The sequence below is a fragment of the Eptesicus fuscus genome, chromosome 20, assembly GCF_027574615.1.
Source record: "Eptesicus fuscus isolate TK198812 chromosome 20, DD_ASM_mEF_20220401, whole genome shotgun sequence".
Taxonomy (NCBI): domain Eukaryota; kingdom Metazoa; phylum Chordata; class Mammalia; order Chiroptera; family Vespertilionidae; genus Eptesicus; species Eptesicus fuscus.
Genome location: NC_072492.1, coordinates 43959013 through 43974668, shown reverse-complemented (window position 1 = coordinate 43974668; position 15656 = coordinate 43959013). Strand labels below are relative to the sequence as shown.

Sequence of the window (15656 nt, the reverse complement as noted above, 5' to 3'; positions counted from 1 at the left end):
ACGAACCTTAGCCCACCAATTCCTGCAAAGCAAACCTCCGACTAGAGGAAGCTTGACTGCCCTCCCCGAAGCGCAGCACGACGTAGCTAGAATCTTTTTCTTCCTGCAGCATCACTCACCATCTGCTTATGTTTCAAGTAACTCTTCAGAAATGACAGTACCCGAATGGCCCACATGAAGGCCTCCTGGGCACTGAGAGGGCACTCTGGGTGCCTGTCTGCTGCTGTCATCGAGCTGTGCCACATCGTCCCAAGTCTCTTTCCTGGCTACGTTTCTTCCAGTCCTCCTGCCTGTGCTCCCCTGCTGTCTGTGCTTATGCTCCTGGGGGGCCTCCTCAGTGAGAGAAGGGTATTTAACTGTCCAATAAACACGGCTAAGTTGAAGCGACATGCTGTTTCCACCTCTCTCTTGTTAATGCCATCACCCCATCAGCTGACTTGCCTTGCCTTTGAGAGCCGCTTCATCCATCCATTCATCCATCCGACAAGGTTTATTAGAGGCTGGGAGGTGCCAGGGACTAGGTTAGGCTCTAGGAATGAGACGACAAAAGTCTCAGTCCCTGCTCTCAGAGGAGCTCACTCCAGCAGGGAGACGGATGGACAGAGAGACAATGAACTATATTTCATTGTGCTAAATGCTGGGATAGAGGCAAGGGCGGGCACTGTGAACTCAGCAGGGTGTTAGGGGGAGCCAGGGGAGGATTCTTGGGGACTCTGATACTGAAGCCTTGTCTTTTAGCACAAGTAGGAGCTGAGCAGTTAGAAACCAGGAAGGAAGTGTTTTCTAGGCAGAGGAAGCGCACTCATGAATATGCCTGTGAGCACACTGTTCACTAGGTGAGGCCTGGGCAAAGGTGTGCTTAGAGGAGTGGTGAGCTCTGAGGTCAGGTAAGCAGACCAGGAGCTGCTCTTATCAGGCCTTATATGCTGGACAGAGGGACTTGGATGTGGTGCAGGGCTGACATGAAGGCATCAAGGAGCTGTATGAAGGGCAGTGATGTGAAGAGCACTGTTTTGGAATGTCCCTTTGGCCTTGGTGTTTAGAACTGCAATGAGGAGTATGCTCTTGGATATAGGGAGACTAGGGAGGAAGCCAGTGGTTTTGGGATCCCTAGTGGGATGAAAACAAGTGTGTGTGTGTGTGTGTCTGTGTGTGTGTGTGTGTGTGTGTGTGTGTGTGTGTGTGTGTGTCTGTGTGTCTGTGTGGTAGCAGGAGTGTCATAATTACAATAGGAAAGGGTTTTTTGTGTAAGAGCTTTACTTATGTTCTCCTAGTCCTGTAAGACACATTCTTTGTAAAAACTCCATACATAACCTCTTATAATCTCTAAGGACAGAGTCTCTTCAAAGTGATCATCCATTACACATAATACACAGAAAAAAGGGCTATCCCTTGTCCTCAAAATGCAGCTTTGGCACTACTGACATTTTGGGCTAGGTCATTCTTTGTTGTAGTGCTGTACTATGCATTATATGATACTAAGCAGCATCCCTGACCTCTACCAACTAGATGCCAGTAGTGTCTCCAGATTGTGATGACCAAAAATGTCTCCAAACACTGCCAAACACCCCCTGGGGAATGTGTGTGCAAAAAATTTCCCCTATTTGAAAACCACTGGATTGGACAATGGCAGAGTAAAAACTAAAACTTATCCTGCCACTGGTATTGGCGTTGCTGTCTCATCAGACTATTGGGATTTAGCTCTGTCTCCTTCCAGTATCAAGAGAGGAGTTAGCCAGATTTTAAATCTCTGTGCCAAGCATGGACTCAGTATTTCATGTAAATCACAGTCATCCTGTGAGAAGATTTCTTCTCCTCTATTTTATAGATGAGGAATATAAAGGACAAACAATGCAAGTGCCCATCAACAAAGACAAGAAAATTGTGGTATAGTCATGTAATAGGTTATTCTGCTGCAGGGAAACATGACTGGACAATGGCTACATGCAACATAAGTGAACCTTACCAATGAAATGTGGATTGATATAAACAAGCCTCAGAGAGCACACATGTATCTAAAGTTCAAAACAATACACATACATGAATTTACATGCATGAGTACATATGCATGTACACATATATGCAAATACATACATTATGTTATATATACTATCCTATATAATAAATAGCTAATATGCTAATTAAACCAAATAGCAGAACGACCATCCAGATGACCTTCCAGATGAAGCCGGGGCTGCGAGAGCAGAGGCAGTTGGGGCTGCGAGGGCCGGCCCCCTGACATGAATTTCATGCATCAGGCCTCTAGTGTATTTTATATCTATATTCACAAGGGGATGATAAACACAAAATTCAGGATAGTCATAGCTGGTAACTAACAAATGATTAAAATCCAGTTCTGTCCAAAGCCAGTGATTTTTCTATATTGCCATATTTCCTGATGTGATCTCAACAGCCCTTCGTGCCTTGAACCAAAATGAAAGTTGTCTTTATTGAGAGGTTTCTTTTTTCCAGCTTCACTGAGGTATAATTGATAAACAAAGTTTTAAGATATTGAAAGTGTACAGTATGATTTGATATACATATATAGTGAAAGGATTTCTCCCATCTAATTAATGAACACATATCTCCTCACATATTTATCATTTTTATGAGAACATATAAGTTTTCTTAGCAAATTTTAATTATGCAATGCAGTATTATCAACCATGTTATAGCCATTAGATCTTCAGAACTTCTTCTAATAGCTGAAAGTTTGTACACTTTTACCAACCTCTTAAGAGGTTTCTTTAAGAAGAAGGGAGGAAAGAGAACAATTAGAGAACAAATGGATGTAAAAGTGGATTTCTTTGAAACAGTAACAGTGGTATATATGGGTGAAGGATATCGGCATCTTTTTCAGATTGAAGTTGACTGGTTTCTCAAATACATTTAAGTTCCATTTTGATTGCCTTACTTGGTATTTATTCCTAAATATTTACATCCCAAACCTCTCATCTCTCAAGTATTTCCTTTTGGGAGAAGAGAGGTTTGGGATATAGTCATTTAGGAATAAAACATCCTTTAGGGACCCTTGCAGTTTACAAGATGTTGAAATGAATAGTAATGAAATGAGGGCAAAAGAAGTGATTGATGCTGTGACATAAAAAGCAATGGTAGATTTCTTTCCATCCCCCCTTTCCTCTGTCAGTCCATTTAAAGAACGCATATGCATATATGATAGCCCATGGACAAAGACAGTAACACAGTGAAGGCCTTGGCGGGCAGGGGGTGCGGGTACAGGGTGGAGGGAGTCAATGGGGAGAAAAGGGGACATCTATAATACTTTTAACAATAAAGATAAATTTTAAAAAAGAAAGCAGAGAACACACACACAAATAAAAATAAAAAGATATATGTATCCCTACCAAAAAAAAAAAAAGCAATGGTAGAGGAAAGGCATTTTAACCACTAAGGGGAGAGTTTTTGAGGCATCATTCAATCAGAAAATTGTCTCTTTTTAAAAGGAGGGTATGAGGTGATGGCATTTTGTATCTGGTACTTTGAAAAGTATCTTCCCGGATGTCCAGCACTCTCAATAATTGTGAGACTGATAGTAAGAACAAAAGTAACCTGAGCAGCAGCAATGCAGTTGATGAACTCCTGGTACTTTGAACGCAGGGTCATGAGCTAAGAGGTCCAATAGAGTGAGTTAGTAGCAGATCCAGAAATCCAGACCAGCTCTGTCTGGCTCTCAAAACCCTGGTCTTTCCACTCCACCCTGCATCTCCATTGTGAACCAGGCCAGGGCATGGACCCGTGTGGGATGCTGGAGTTGGATGGCGAAGCAGAGCCTGGGCCAGCCCAGAGGAAGAGAGGAAGGATCAGAAAAGCATCTTGCAAACCCCTCTTGGAAGAGGTTGATTTAACATTAAAACAACTTCGCAGTCATGGCCTTATGTCACATCTGGTTGTTGCGTTTTTATATTTTTAGAATATATATGCTTTGACCTTTCCTGATGAAGCATATGGCAGTTTTAAATTTCCAAATTCAATGATTGTCCTTGAGTGTATTGATGAGCAGAGGTAAGTACACCCGTTTGATCTAGCTGATGATTACAGTCACCGGAGAGGGCAGATGGCCCCTAGCATGGGGTCTGGGCCACCCGCCCGTAGCAGGTGTATAGCTGCAAGAATGTCAGCCTTCAGTCACTATGTTAAAGTCATCCCATCCCCGTCCAAAATTGGGAGGTCTAATAGGTGGTCAGTTTCAGAGGAATTTGGGTCAGCCTATCTTAGGTTTGAATCTTATTTCTACCCTTCATTACTTGCATAATTTGGGGAACACGATTTAAATTCAGAGTTGGCTTTGTTACCTCCAAAATGGTGGTGACAATTACACCTCGTAACTAGGGTCATTGCAAAGATTCCATGAAAAATGCAGCCAACAACTTGCTACATAGTAGGTCTGCGATTAATGGAAGCCATTCCTATTGTCATTGGTCCTAGCAGAGTTGAGTTTCAGGAAAGCCGAATGGGAAAGGTCTAGAAAGAATGTCCTTGACTGATTTTCTGTTCTCCTTCTCTGACATCATCCCCCCTGAACTGGGTCAGGGCTTCGTGTCCGGATTGAATGGCGCAGAGCTGCATTCCTGGCAGGAGAGCGGGCCGCGGCCTCCTGATGAGAGGTTGTGCTGGGAAAGGCCTGCTTCAGGGAGGCCGGAGCACAACCTGTAAAAGCGACAGCTCATCCCAGGGCAGGAGCAGCATCCGGGAATCCAAACTTAGCAAAGAAAACTCCCCACCCAACAGACGAGTTGTAAAAGCGGGGCCAGCATCTCCCCGGCTCCTGAAGCCTGCTGATCAGATGTCTGCCTGCAAACCCGTGGAAACAACAACAAGGAAAGATGCTCTCTGTCGCGCCAACACCCTGAGCAAAGGCCTATAAAAGCCCGGTAGCAGGTGTCTTCCTGGCAAAGGAGCTCCAGCGCCATGGGGGACGGCTGTTGTCCTGGAAACGCCGCGGCCATTCCAGCGGTGACCCCCATCTCCATGTGCCCAAAGGGTGGCAGCTTCCGAAATGGCATCCTTCTGCCTAGCTTCTGCCAGAGCAGAACCTGGCAACTGGTCCCATGCCAAGGACACTGTCAGCCATCCGGCAGGGTCCCAGGAGGCTGTGAACCTGCTCCCTGCCACCATACCTGCCTTCCAGCAACTTCCTGTGTGGGCTTTGTTTGCCAACCCATTTGCTCCTGCTCAGCCTGCTACGAATCCAGCACCGGTCAGGCTCCTCGTCTGGTTAGCTCCTGCCAGCCCTCCTGCTCAGAACCCACCGGCGGCCGGGAAAAGTGCTGCGAAGCCAGCCCCCGTCAGCAAAGCTCCTGCCAGGGACCTGTCTTCGTGTCCGGATCGCGCCAGGCAGCTTGTGACCAATCAGTCTGCCGTGACACTAGGGCCTGCCAGCCATCCTGCTCTGAGGTGACTCCCTGTCCTGAAACATCGTGCCCACCAACTGCCCGTGCAGCTACTCCATGCCAGCCAACTTGCTGCCAAGCAGGTTCATGCCACCCCATGAGTGGAGAAGGTCAGCCCTGCAGATCAACTTATTACCAGCCCATGTGCTACGTTTTCAAGACTTGCCAGTCAGTTCCCTGCATGCCTGCTCCCTGCCAGCCATTGCCTTGCGTGTTCGGTTCTTGCAATCCTGCTTGCTGTGTGACCGCCCCTTGCCAGCCACTGCCCTGCCAAGCAGCTCCTTCCATACCCTTCATCTGCCGGCCCTCTTGCACTGTGAACTCTTGCACACCAGCATCCCGTGGCACCAGGCCTTCTGGCCAACCAACTTGTGGCGGACCCACTTCCTGCAGCCAAGGTGGCTGCAAATCCCCTTCCCGCCAGCCCGTCTGCTGCGTGACAGGTTTAGGCAAATTGTCCAGTGGTGACTCCAATTGCTTCCAGCCAACTCCTCCACGCCCCTGCAGAGCCAGCCCCTGCTTGCCGACTTCCTGTCAACCCGGCCTCGGGTCCAGCTCCTGTAAGGCAACGCTTGGTTGATGGAGCCCTCTTTACGCCTCCTCTGAGCTCTGCAGCTGTCTGCAAGGGTCCAGCCATCCCGCGGCACCCGCCCCGGCCAAGCACAAACGCTGCCTGCTTGCTGACGCGCCCCCATTCCAGCCCCACCCTCCCTCCAGGTCCTGGCGTGGGAACTTGTCCAGCCGCAAAGATCCTTCTTAGCCGAGGAGAAGCTGTCAGCGAGCATGGTCCCCACGATAGCTGGCCTTTCCTGACGTCAGTTCACTTCACTTCAGCAAAGCCTTCTTTCCACTTTTTCTTTTGATGCTGCCCAGTCTGTCAAAAGACTCCTGGCTGCCAGCTGCTAATTAAAGTGGGACTTGTCAAGCACGATGAGCAAGACTCTCAGAGCGCTTTCTTTCCTTCAGCGCACCGCTTTGTGGATCTCCTTCAGGTCACCTGGGGCCACGATGATGCCGGGCCCTGAGTCAGGGGTCTGCCTTTGGTGTTCGCTTCTTGCAACCCTATTTGCTGATAAAGTTGATGTGCCTTTTGTACCCTCTCACTGCCATTTATCTTCTTCCCTTGTCAGGTACGCCCTTGTATGACCTTCTAGTCACTGCTCCATTATATAAAAACACAAACAATACATACATACTATTTATAAAGTAGTCAAACTATATATATATATATATATATATATATATATATATATATATATCCAGGGTTTAGAAATTTAAGCATATATATATATATAATGTAAAATTATGAAATTTACTTTTTTCCTTTATTATTGCTTTTAAGAATACTTCAGGTATATGGCTCTTTACTTTGAGTTCAGGTTAGCCATAGTGTTTCTCCCCTAGCAAACTCCTGATGCCTTGAGGACCTGCAGAAAAGACTATTATGTAGCTCTGCCCCAAGATGTCTGCCTAATTGTCCCTCTAGTACATCTCTCATCCAGGGTCTCAGCTTGATTGGGAATCAAGTGCTTATTGTTATTGGGTAAAGTGAGAAGTTGCCACTGGAAATGAGACATGTTTTGGCAATTGTCACTGAATCCAGTCTATATTTCTGCACTCTCTTTATAAGGTATTATGAGAGTCTTTTTCAAATTGCCCTGTGGAAATCCAGATTCATTTTCTACTAAGTTTCTTCGATCAACTAATCTAGCAAAAATAAAAAGTTAAAGCATTTGCCATGACTTGGTCTAAGACTTAGACTAAGTGGTCCCATGTTGTCTTTCTAGGGAATCGCAAAGGGTCTTTTGAGCAATCCATTCTAGAATATTTTTCTGACGTGAGGTCAAACTTACAGGTGTATGATTTGCAGAAACTTGAACATGGAATGGCGTTTGCTTGTCTGGACACATTCGGCATCTCTCGTTCTTTAAGATTCCACACTGATGTGTGTTTTACTTCTATTCTCTAAGTGCTCTGGGACATAAAGTGCAAGAATCTGAATGAGGCTCAAGAGCTTGGTTTTTATCATGCGCTTATCTTGGGCAAGGAATGTTTTTGTCTAGAACGAGGGTCTGAAGACTTTCTGGCCAGGGACAGGCTATAATCCTGAACCAGGGACAATAAAGGAGACGTGACAATAAAGGAGGCATGATGCACGCATGCTTTCCTTATCGGCTTTACACTCTCTACTTAACATAGGCTTCCTTGAGTTATGTTTTGGGCATGAGGAAGAGTCTGACAGGGTTCCTGAGAGGAGAAGGCCCGGGAGAGCCAACACAGGATTCAACCTCTCGTAGAAAAGGCCTCTAACGGAGAGGTTTCCACGGGGTCAGAAAGGGCTGGGATTGGGGAGAGACTGCTGTGCCTGTCTCAGCAGTGAGCAGGGCCTGCCCGCTAGGACCCAGTTTCCATTAATATTTGTAAACGGACCCAGTGCTGCTACACTCTTCCTGAGCTTCCCATCAATTCTGGGCCACACGGCGGCTGGAGAAAAAGGATGAGAGTGACCTGACTTGTGGGTTTGATTCACGAGTCTGGCTGAAGCCAAGGAGCAGTGGAGCCTTCCTGGGCAGCTCAGACAGGGACTGGAGGTTCTGAGGCACTGACGGAAAAGTGGAAGGAGTGGAAGAAATGAAGGTGGAGGCTGATTAAAAGTGGAAGGAGTGGATAAAACAAGACGGAGGCTGATTCCCTGAAATTAACCCCTCTTCTTTCCCTAACAGTCTCACATTGCACAGGAGTGCCTAATCTAGAGGCTGACCTTCATGTTTGATCCATATCATAACAAGTGTGTAACTCATGGGAGGGAGGAAAGGAATATGATGGGTGTGAACAAAGACACACACAAAAAATGAGTAATGCAATATTCTGATGGTAACTCCACATCACTGATAAAATTTTTTTTGGAAGAGAATGATAAACAAGTCCAGCCATCCAAAAATACAATTAGAAATATCATAAATAACCAAAAGATATTATGGTAGGAATGAACCAAAACATAGATTTCATGATAGATGCTAACGATGCAATAGTATAAGTGAGGACGCATAAGTGGGGCCTACAGCAAGATGCCACCCAACACTTGGAATCTACACTAAAAAGGACCAAAATTCAATTATGTAAAGAAAACTTGGAGGAATTGATTCAGATCTGGTTGAAGATATAGGCAATGTGAAACTTAAACGAGGGTGTTGGTGTCTCGGAAACTCGGCGTGAAGACATCGCTGAGGCAAACATTGGCCATGTCCCTGCCAAGCACTGCACAAGGGAGATGGAGAGTTAGTCGCAGGACTGTGAGTTTTCAAGTTCCATTGGTGAGGACTATTGTGAAAGAAATGTGCCAAATGCCATCTGACATTAGTTCCTTTAACTTCCGGTGCCAATTCCGTGCTCGTGTGGTAGCTCAGGAGTTCCTGTTACAGTCAATTCTCCTGTAAGTTCCTAAGTGGGCGTCCTCGCTTTATGGGCTTGGCTAACGTGAGTCTGCTCCAAGAGGTGGCTTCCTCCTTGATGTGTAAACAAAAACCAGGTCCAGGGTCATGATCAAGGCTGTGAGTTCTGCCCTGAATGCCTTTCGGAAGACAGCTTCCCTCACCCTCCCCCTCTTCAAGGGAATGCCTATTCCCATGACAGCGTGTACGTTTTCTTCAAAGCAGAAGCTATGTGAATGCTTAAGGACTTCAGAGAATGATAACATGCCAGTAAGCAATCAACTAAGTAATGATGGGGTAAGGCAGAGTGCTCAGGGCCCTCAAAGAATCTCAGGCATGGCAGGAATCCTGATAAAAACCTCTGAGTGGCTGTCAGTTGCGATGCTCCAATGCCTCGTAATAAAAAAAAAAAAAAATGCATACACCCAGGGTGGTCCAGTTTCTCCACATTTCAGGTCACACTCATCCTCGGCCCGCTGCAGTTTTCCTCCATCAGAAGCATCTATGCTACAGTCAGAACGGCATTTCCAGGCACTTCCGGACTCGTATTAGCCCCGCCCTCTATGTCGGTGCCCTTTGCTAGGAAGCCCCATTCCTTTTCCTCTGAACATGGCCATTACCCTCCGGCTCTGTAGGACGCAGCACTTCCCTGACTGGTTGTCACGGATTTTAAGATGGTGGCGGAGAATGAAGAGAAGAGTCCTACTAAGAATTTGCTTTTTAAGATTCTGGCCACTTTTCCAAGGCTGAGTTCATGAGTTTATGTCAGGACAGATGAGGCAGGCCAGCAGCTGGCACACTGAGCTACAGGAAAAAGGAAGAACCAAATCCAAGTGAAGCAGGCTCCACTCCACTCAGCAGCCTCGCAATTTTACAAGATGTTTGGTTGGCAGCAAACCTGGAGGAGTGAGATTATTGGCACATTTGACTGACAGGTCTATCATTAAGGAGAAAATGCCAATTTGTTTCCTAAAGGGGCTGTACAAATTTATACCACCCTCCACCCCACCCCCAACATGCAAGAGCTTCAGTAGTTTTACATCCGCCCTAAATTTTTGATATGGTCAGACTTTTACATTGTTTTTCAATATAGTGGTGCAAATTGGAATTTTGAGTTTTAAAAAATATATATTTTTTATTGATTTCAGGGAGGAATAGATAGAAATATCAATAATGAGAGAGATTCATTGATCGGCTGACGCCTGCATGCCACACACTGGGGATGGAACCCACAACTGGGGCATGTGCCCTGACCAGAAATCGAACCATGACCTCCTGGTTCATAGGTCGATGCTCAACCACTGAGTTATGCTGGCCAGGCAGAATCCTGAGGTTTTGAATTGTATTTTTCTCAATTACTTATGATTTTGAGTATTATTTTTAACATTTATTGGCTATATATGTTTCCTCTAAATAAAATTCCTAGCTACATCTTTTACCCACTTCTCTATTGAGTGGTTCATGGGTACTGGCTGTGGGAGCTATGTTGTAGAGACAAGTCCTTTGCCTCTGTGTGTCCCAGTCAATACCATGTGAGACAGAAGAACTGGACACACAGCATGGGCGGCAGCAAGGCTGGCAGCAGCTGGACACCCAGCATGGGTGAGCCCATGAACTCATGAGAAATGGTAAATAGTTGTTGTTTTCAGTGATAAATAGTTTGTAACAAAGCAACAGATAATTAAAATAATATAAAACTCTGTTTTATTCATATCCTAAGGCCCAAGTTTTCTTTCATATTATTATTGAATTTTGGTATCATTTTAAGCTTATCAATCTTACCAAAGTTGTATCTATTTTGTTCAATTTTGAAAAGGATAAACTTTCAGTTTTGTTGAATTCACTATATATATTTTTTAATTTCTGTTTTATTAATTTCTACTCTTTTTTTATTTAAGTATTCGTTTTCTTCTGTGTAGTTTGGGGGCAATGCTATTGCTTTTCTCTTAACTTCTTAAGATGGAGCATTTAACTCATTAATTTTGAGGTTTTCTTCTCTTCTTATATAAATACTTAAACATATAAATCATCCTCAAAGCATTGTTTTTTTGTTGCATCCCATGAGTTTTGATGTCACACTTATTATTATCCAATTCTACACATTTAGATAACTCCTCTGTACTACAGATTTTACTGCTGTGTTTTGTACATTTATCCACTTCTCCCACCCATCTTAGCTCTGTATGGCCCAACCAGAAAGGGGTGCTACTGGCATCTAGTGGGTAGAAGCCAGGATGCTGCCAAACACTCCTCCATGGTCACAACAGGGCACCTTCACCCAGCCAACAAAGAATTATCTGGCCCAAATTAATATCTTGCTGGTGCTCAGTCCCACAACATTTTCTAATTTTTTTGAGATTAAAACTTAAGTATCGAGACTTCAGTAAAGTTGTCTGAAATGAAGGGATTAAGAAGTGCAAATTGAGAAGTTTGAAAAAGATGGCGACGGAGGTTAAAGGCTGTTCTGTTGCCTCGCACCCAGCGAAATCGGAGGGGATGAGGTGTGGAGGTGCGTGGGTCTGGCTGGTGGCGGGGGAAAGGGGCTTTTGTTCCAAACCTAAGGGAGATTAGCTCTCCATCACCCTGAAACCCATCTTCTGGCGAACCCCGGGAGACCCAGATGCCTGCGGGGAGAGGCGGGACTCTTGCAGAGGTGCGCCCAGCAATCAGTGTTTGCTGCGCTGGAGTGCGGAACGAGGGGACTTAGATACATGGAAGGCAGAAGGACCAGACTCACAGCCATCGAGGCTCGCCGCACCATGGCCTGTTGGCGCCCTGAGACCCCGCCCCGCCCTGGGACCCGCCCCGCACGTCTTGAAGACCTGCCCCGCAAGTCTTGCAGGCACACCTGCGCCCCAAGCAACGGCTTATGCATGTGGGTGGACTGCCCTCTGGCAGCGGACCAGATGATCTGCTGTTCTAGTCGGACTGCTCCAGGGCCACTCAGACAGGAGGAAGAAACTACAGTTTTTGCTGTAATCCTTGCTGAGTGCCTAAGGCAGTAGCTGATCTACACCCCATTGGAGACCCAGAAACGAGGGCATCTAGTGGTCTGTGGGAGATGACACCAGATTTCAACCACGTGCATAAGGGACACATTCAACGGGAATATTCAGTGAGCGCCAAAGCTTTGCTGCACCAAGACCCGGCCCATAAACGTGTCTCCTGCACAGCAACTCTTCCTTTATAGACAAAGAGAGCCCCCTCAGTGACACCAACAACAATCAAGACTTAACTATACAAAGGAGGACCAAGATGGAGGCATAGGGCGGAAGCCTGATTGTTGCCTACCACAACAACTTTGAGACTACGACAAGAGAGCAGAGCAGACACCATCCAAGACCACCATAGGGCTGGCTGAGTAGATGCTCTACAACTAGAATAAAAGAGGGGGATGTGGGATGATGCTGATGCCGGTGACCCAAAGACCACACTTTAAGAACTACAGCTCAGGCGACACAAAAGAACTATGGCTCAGGCGATACAACAGCGGCCTGGAACGTGCTCGGCGCAGTTCCCCCGGCGGTCTCCGGCTGAGGGGATGGCTCCACTGGCAGCCAAGCACGGACAGACGAGCCCCTATGAGACATGGGGTGGGAGACTCCGCGCTTGCTGACCTCTGAGTCCGTCAAGAATCTCAACGCCCCGGAAGCGGCCAGGTGCGCATGCTCGGCGACCGGCCACCGATGCAGACCCAAGGGCCGACACAGCGACGCCAGACTGGCCCACCGCCATGCACCGGGTGCACCGGAGCTTCGCCGAGCCGCTGCCCAACGAGTTCTGCAGCAGCCATACTGGAGCTCCGGAAGGATGGCCAGGGGAATTGCTGAGGGAGGATTGACCGGCAGGAATTGGGATCGGGAAGACGGGGCCCCGCTGAGACCCGGGTGCGGGCGGGGTTGCGCGCCTCTGGGCTCGGGTGTGGTCACACGCCTCTGGGTATAAGTGAGGCCTCACGTCCCTGGGTCTAGGTGAGGCCACATGCCCCTGGGTCCAGGTGAGGCCGGACTCTGGGTCCGGGTGAGGCCAAGTGCCCCTGGACCCGGATGACGCTGGATCCCGTGCCCAGGCGAGGCCAAGCGCCCCTGGGTCTGGGAGAGCCCACACACCCCTGGGTCCAGGCGAGACCATGTGTCACTGGATCCGGGTGAGGCCGCGTGCACCTAGGCCCGGGTGAGCCCAAGTGGCCCTGGGTCTGGGAGAGGCCAAGCGTCCCTGGGTCCGGGTGAGACCATGTGTCCCTGGATCCGGGTGAGGCCTCGTGCACCTAGGCCCGGGTGAGCCCAAGTGGCCCTGGGTCTGGGAGAGGCCAAGCGTCCCTGGGTCCGGGTGAGACCATGCGTCCCTGGATTGGGTGAGGCCTCGTGCACCTAGGCCCGGGTGAGCCCAAGTGGCCCTGGGTCTGGGAGAGGCCAAGCGTCCCTGGGTCCGGGTGAGACCATGTGTCCCTGGATCCGGGTGAGGCCTCGTGCACCTAGGCCCGGGTGAGCCCAAGTGGCCCTGGGTCTGGGAGAGGCCAAGCGTCCCTGGGTCCGGGTGAGACCATGCGTCCCTGGATCCGGGTGAGGCCTCGTGCACCTAGGCCCGGGTGAGCCCAAGTGGCCCTGGGTCTGGGAGAGGCCAAGCGTCCCTGGGTCCGGGTGAGACCATGCGTCCCTGGATCCGGGTGAGGCCTCGTGCACCTAGGCCCGGGTGAGCCCAAGTGGCCCTGGGTCTGGGAGAGGCCAAGCGTCCCTGGGTCCGGGTGAGACCATGTGTCCCTGGATCCGGGTGAGGCCTCGTGCACCTAGGCCCGGGTGAGCCCAAGTGGCCCTGGGTCTGGGAGAGGCCAAGCGTCCCTGGGTCCGGGTGAGACCATGTGTCCCTGGATCCGGGTGAGGCCTCGTGCACCTAGGCCCGGGTGAGCCCAAGTGGCCCTGGGTCTGGGAGAGGCCAAGCGTCCCTGGGTCCGGGTGAGACCATGCGTCCCTGGATCCGGATGAGGCCTCGTGCACCTAGGCCCGGGTGAGCCCAAGTGGCCCTGGGTCTGGGAGAGGCCAAGCGTCCCTGGGTCCGGGTGAGACCATGTGTCCCAGGATCTGGGTGAAGCCTCGCGCACCTAGGCCCGGGTGAGCCCAAGTGGCCCTGGGTCGGGGAGAGGCCAAGCGTCCCTGGGTCCGGGTGAGACCATGCATCCCTGGATCCGGATGAGGCCTCGTGCACCTAGGCCCGGGTGAGCCCAAGTGGCCCTGGGTCTGGGAGAGGCCAAGCGTCCCTGGGTCCGGGTGAGACCATGTGTCCCTGGATCCGGGTGAGGCCTCGTGCACCTAGGCCCGGGTGAGCCTAAGTGGCCCTGGGTCTGGGAGAGGCCAAGCATCCCTGGGTCCGGGTGAGACCATGTGTCCCTGGATCCGGGTGAGGCCGCGTGCACCTAGGCCCGGGTGAGCCTAAGTGGCCCTGGGTCTGGGAGAGGCCAAGCATCCCTGGGTCCGGGTGAGACCATGTGTCCCTGGATCCGGGTGAGGCCGCGTGCACCTAGGCCCGGGTGAGCCCAAGTGGCCCTGGGTCTGGGAGAGGCCAAGCGTCCCTGGGTCCGGGTGAGACCATGTGTCTCAGGATCTGGGTGAAGCCTCGCGCACCTAGGCCCGGGTGAGCCCAAGTGGCCCTGGGTCGGGGAGAGGCCAAGCGTCCCTGGGTCCGGGTGAGACCATGTGTCCCTGGATCCGGGTGAGGCCTCGTGCACCTAGGCCCGGGTGAGCCCAAGTGGCCCTGGGTCTGGGAGAGGCCAAGCGTCCCTGGGTCCGGGTGAGACCATGTGTCCCTGGATCCGGGTGAGGCCTCGTGCACCTAGGCCCGGGTGAGCCCAAGTGGCCCTGGGTCTGGGAGAGGCCAAGCGTCCCTGGGTCCGGGTGAGACCATGCATCCCTGGATCCGGGTGAGGCCTCGTGCACCTAGGCCCGGGTGAGCCCAAGTGGCCCTGGGTCTGGGAGAGGCCAAGCGTCCCTGGGTCCGGGTGAGACCATGCGTCCCTGGATCCGGGTGAGGCCTCGTGCACCTAGGCCCAGGTGAGCCCAAGTGGCCCTGGGTCTGGGAGAGGCCAAGCGTCCCTGGGTCCGGATGAGACCATGTGTCCCTGGATCCGGGTGAGGCCTCGTGCACCTAGGCCCGGGTGAGCCCAAGTGGCCCTGGGTCTGGGAGAGGCCAAGCGTCCCTGGGTCCGGGTGAGACCATGCGTCCCTGGATCCGGGTGAGGCCTCGTGCACCTAGGCCCGGGTGAGCCCAAGTGGCCCTGGGTCTGGGAGAGGCCAAGCGTCCCTGGGTCCGGGTGAGACCATGCGTCCCTGGATCCGGATGAGGCCTCGTGCACCTAGGCCCGGGTGAGCCAAAGTGGCCCTGGGTCTGGGAGAGGCCAAGCGTCCCTGGGTCCGGGTGAGACCATGTGTCCCTGGATCCGGATGAGGCCTCGTGCACCTAGGCCCGGGTGAGCCCAAGTGGCCCTGGGTCTGGGAGAGGCCAAGCGTCCCTGGGTCCGGGTGAGACCATGTGTCCCAGGATCTGGGTGAAGCCTCGTGCACCTAGGCCCGGGTGAGCCCAAGTGGCCCTGGGTCGGGGAGAGGCCAAGCGTCCCTGGGTCCGGGTGAGACCATGTGTCCCTGGATCCGGGTGAGGCCTCGTGCACCTAGGCCCGGGTGAGCCCAAGTGGCCCTGGGTCTGGGAGAGGCCAAGCATCCCTGGGTCCGGGTGAGACCATGTGTCCCAGGATCCGGGTGAGGCCTCGTGCACCTAGGCCCGGGTGAGCCCAAGTGGCCCTGGGTCTGGGAGAGGCCAAGTGTCC

At 50.8% G+C, this 15656-nt stretch overlaps 1 protein-coding gene across 1 annotated transcript; it reads left to right on the top strand.

Moving 5' to 3' along the window:
- The first annotated feature begins 4929 nt into the window (after positions 1-4929).
- Positions 4930-5991, top strand: KRTAP29-1 (keratin associated like protein 29-1). The gene has a single exon (XM_054709441.1). It carries the CDS (start codon positions 4930-4932, stop codon positions 5989-5991), a length of 1062 nt encoding a protein of 353 aa, XP_054565416.1.
- Positions 5992-15656: the final 9665 nt, after the last annotated feature.

What these genes read in the sequence shown, in the direction of transcription:
- KRTAP29-1 (XM_054709441.1), top strand. Translation starts at nt 4,930, where the DNA reads ATGGGGGACGGCTGTTGTCCTGGAAACGCCGCGGCCATTCCAGCGGTG.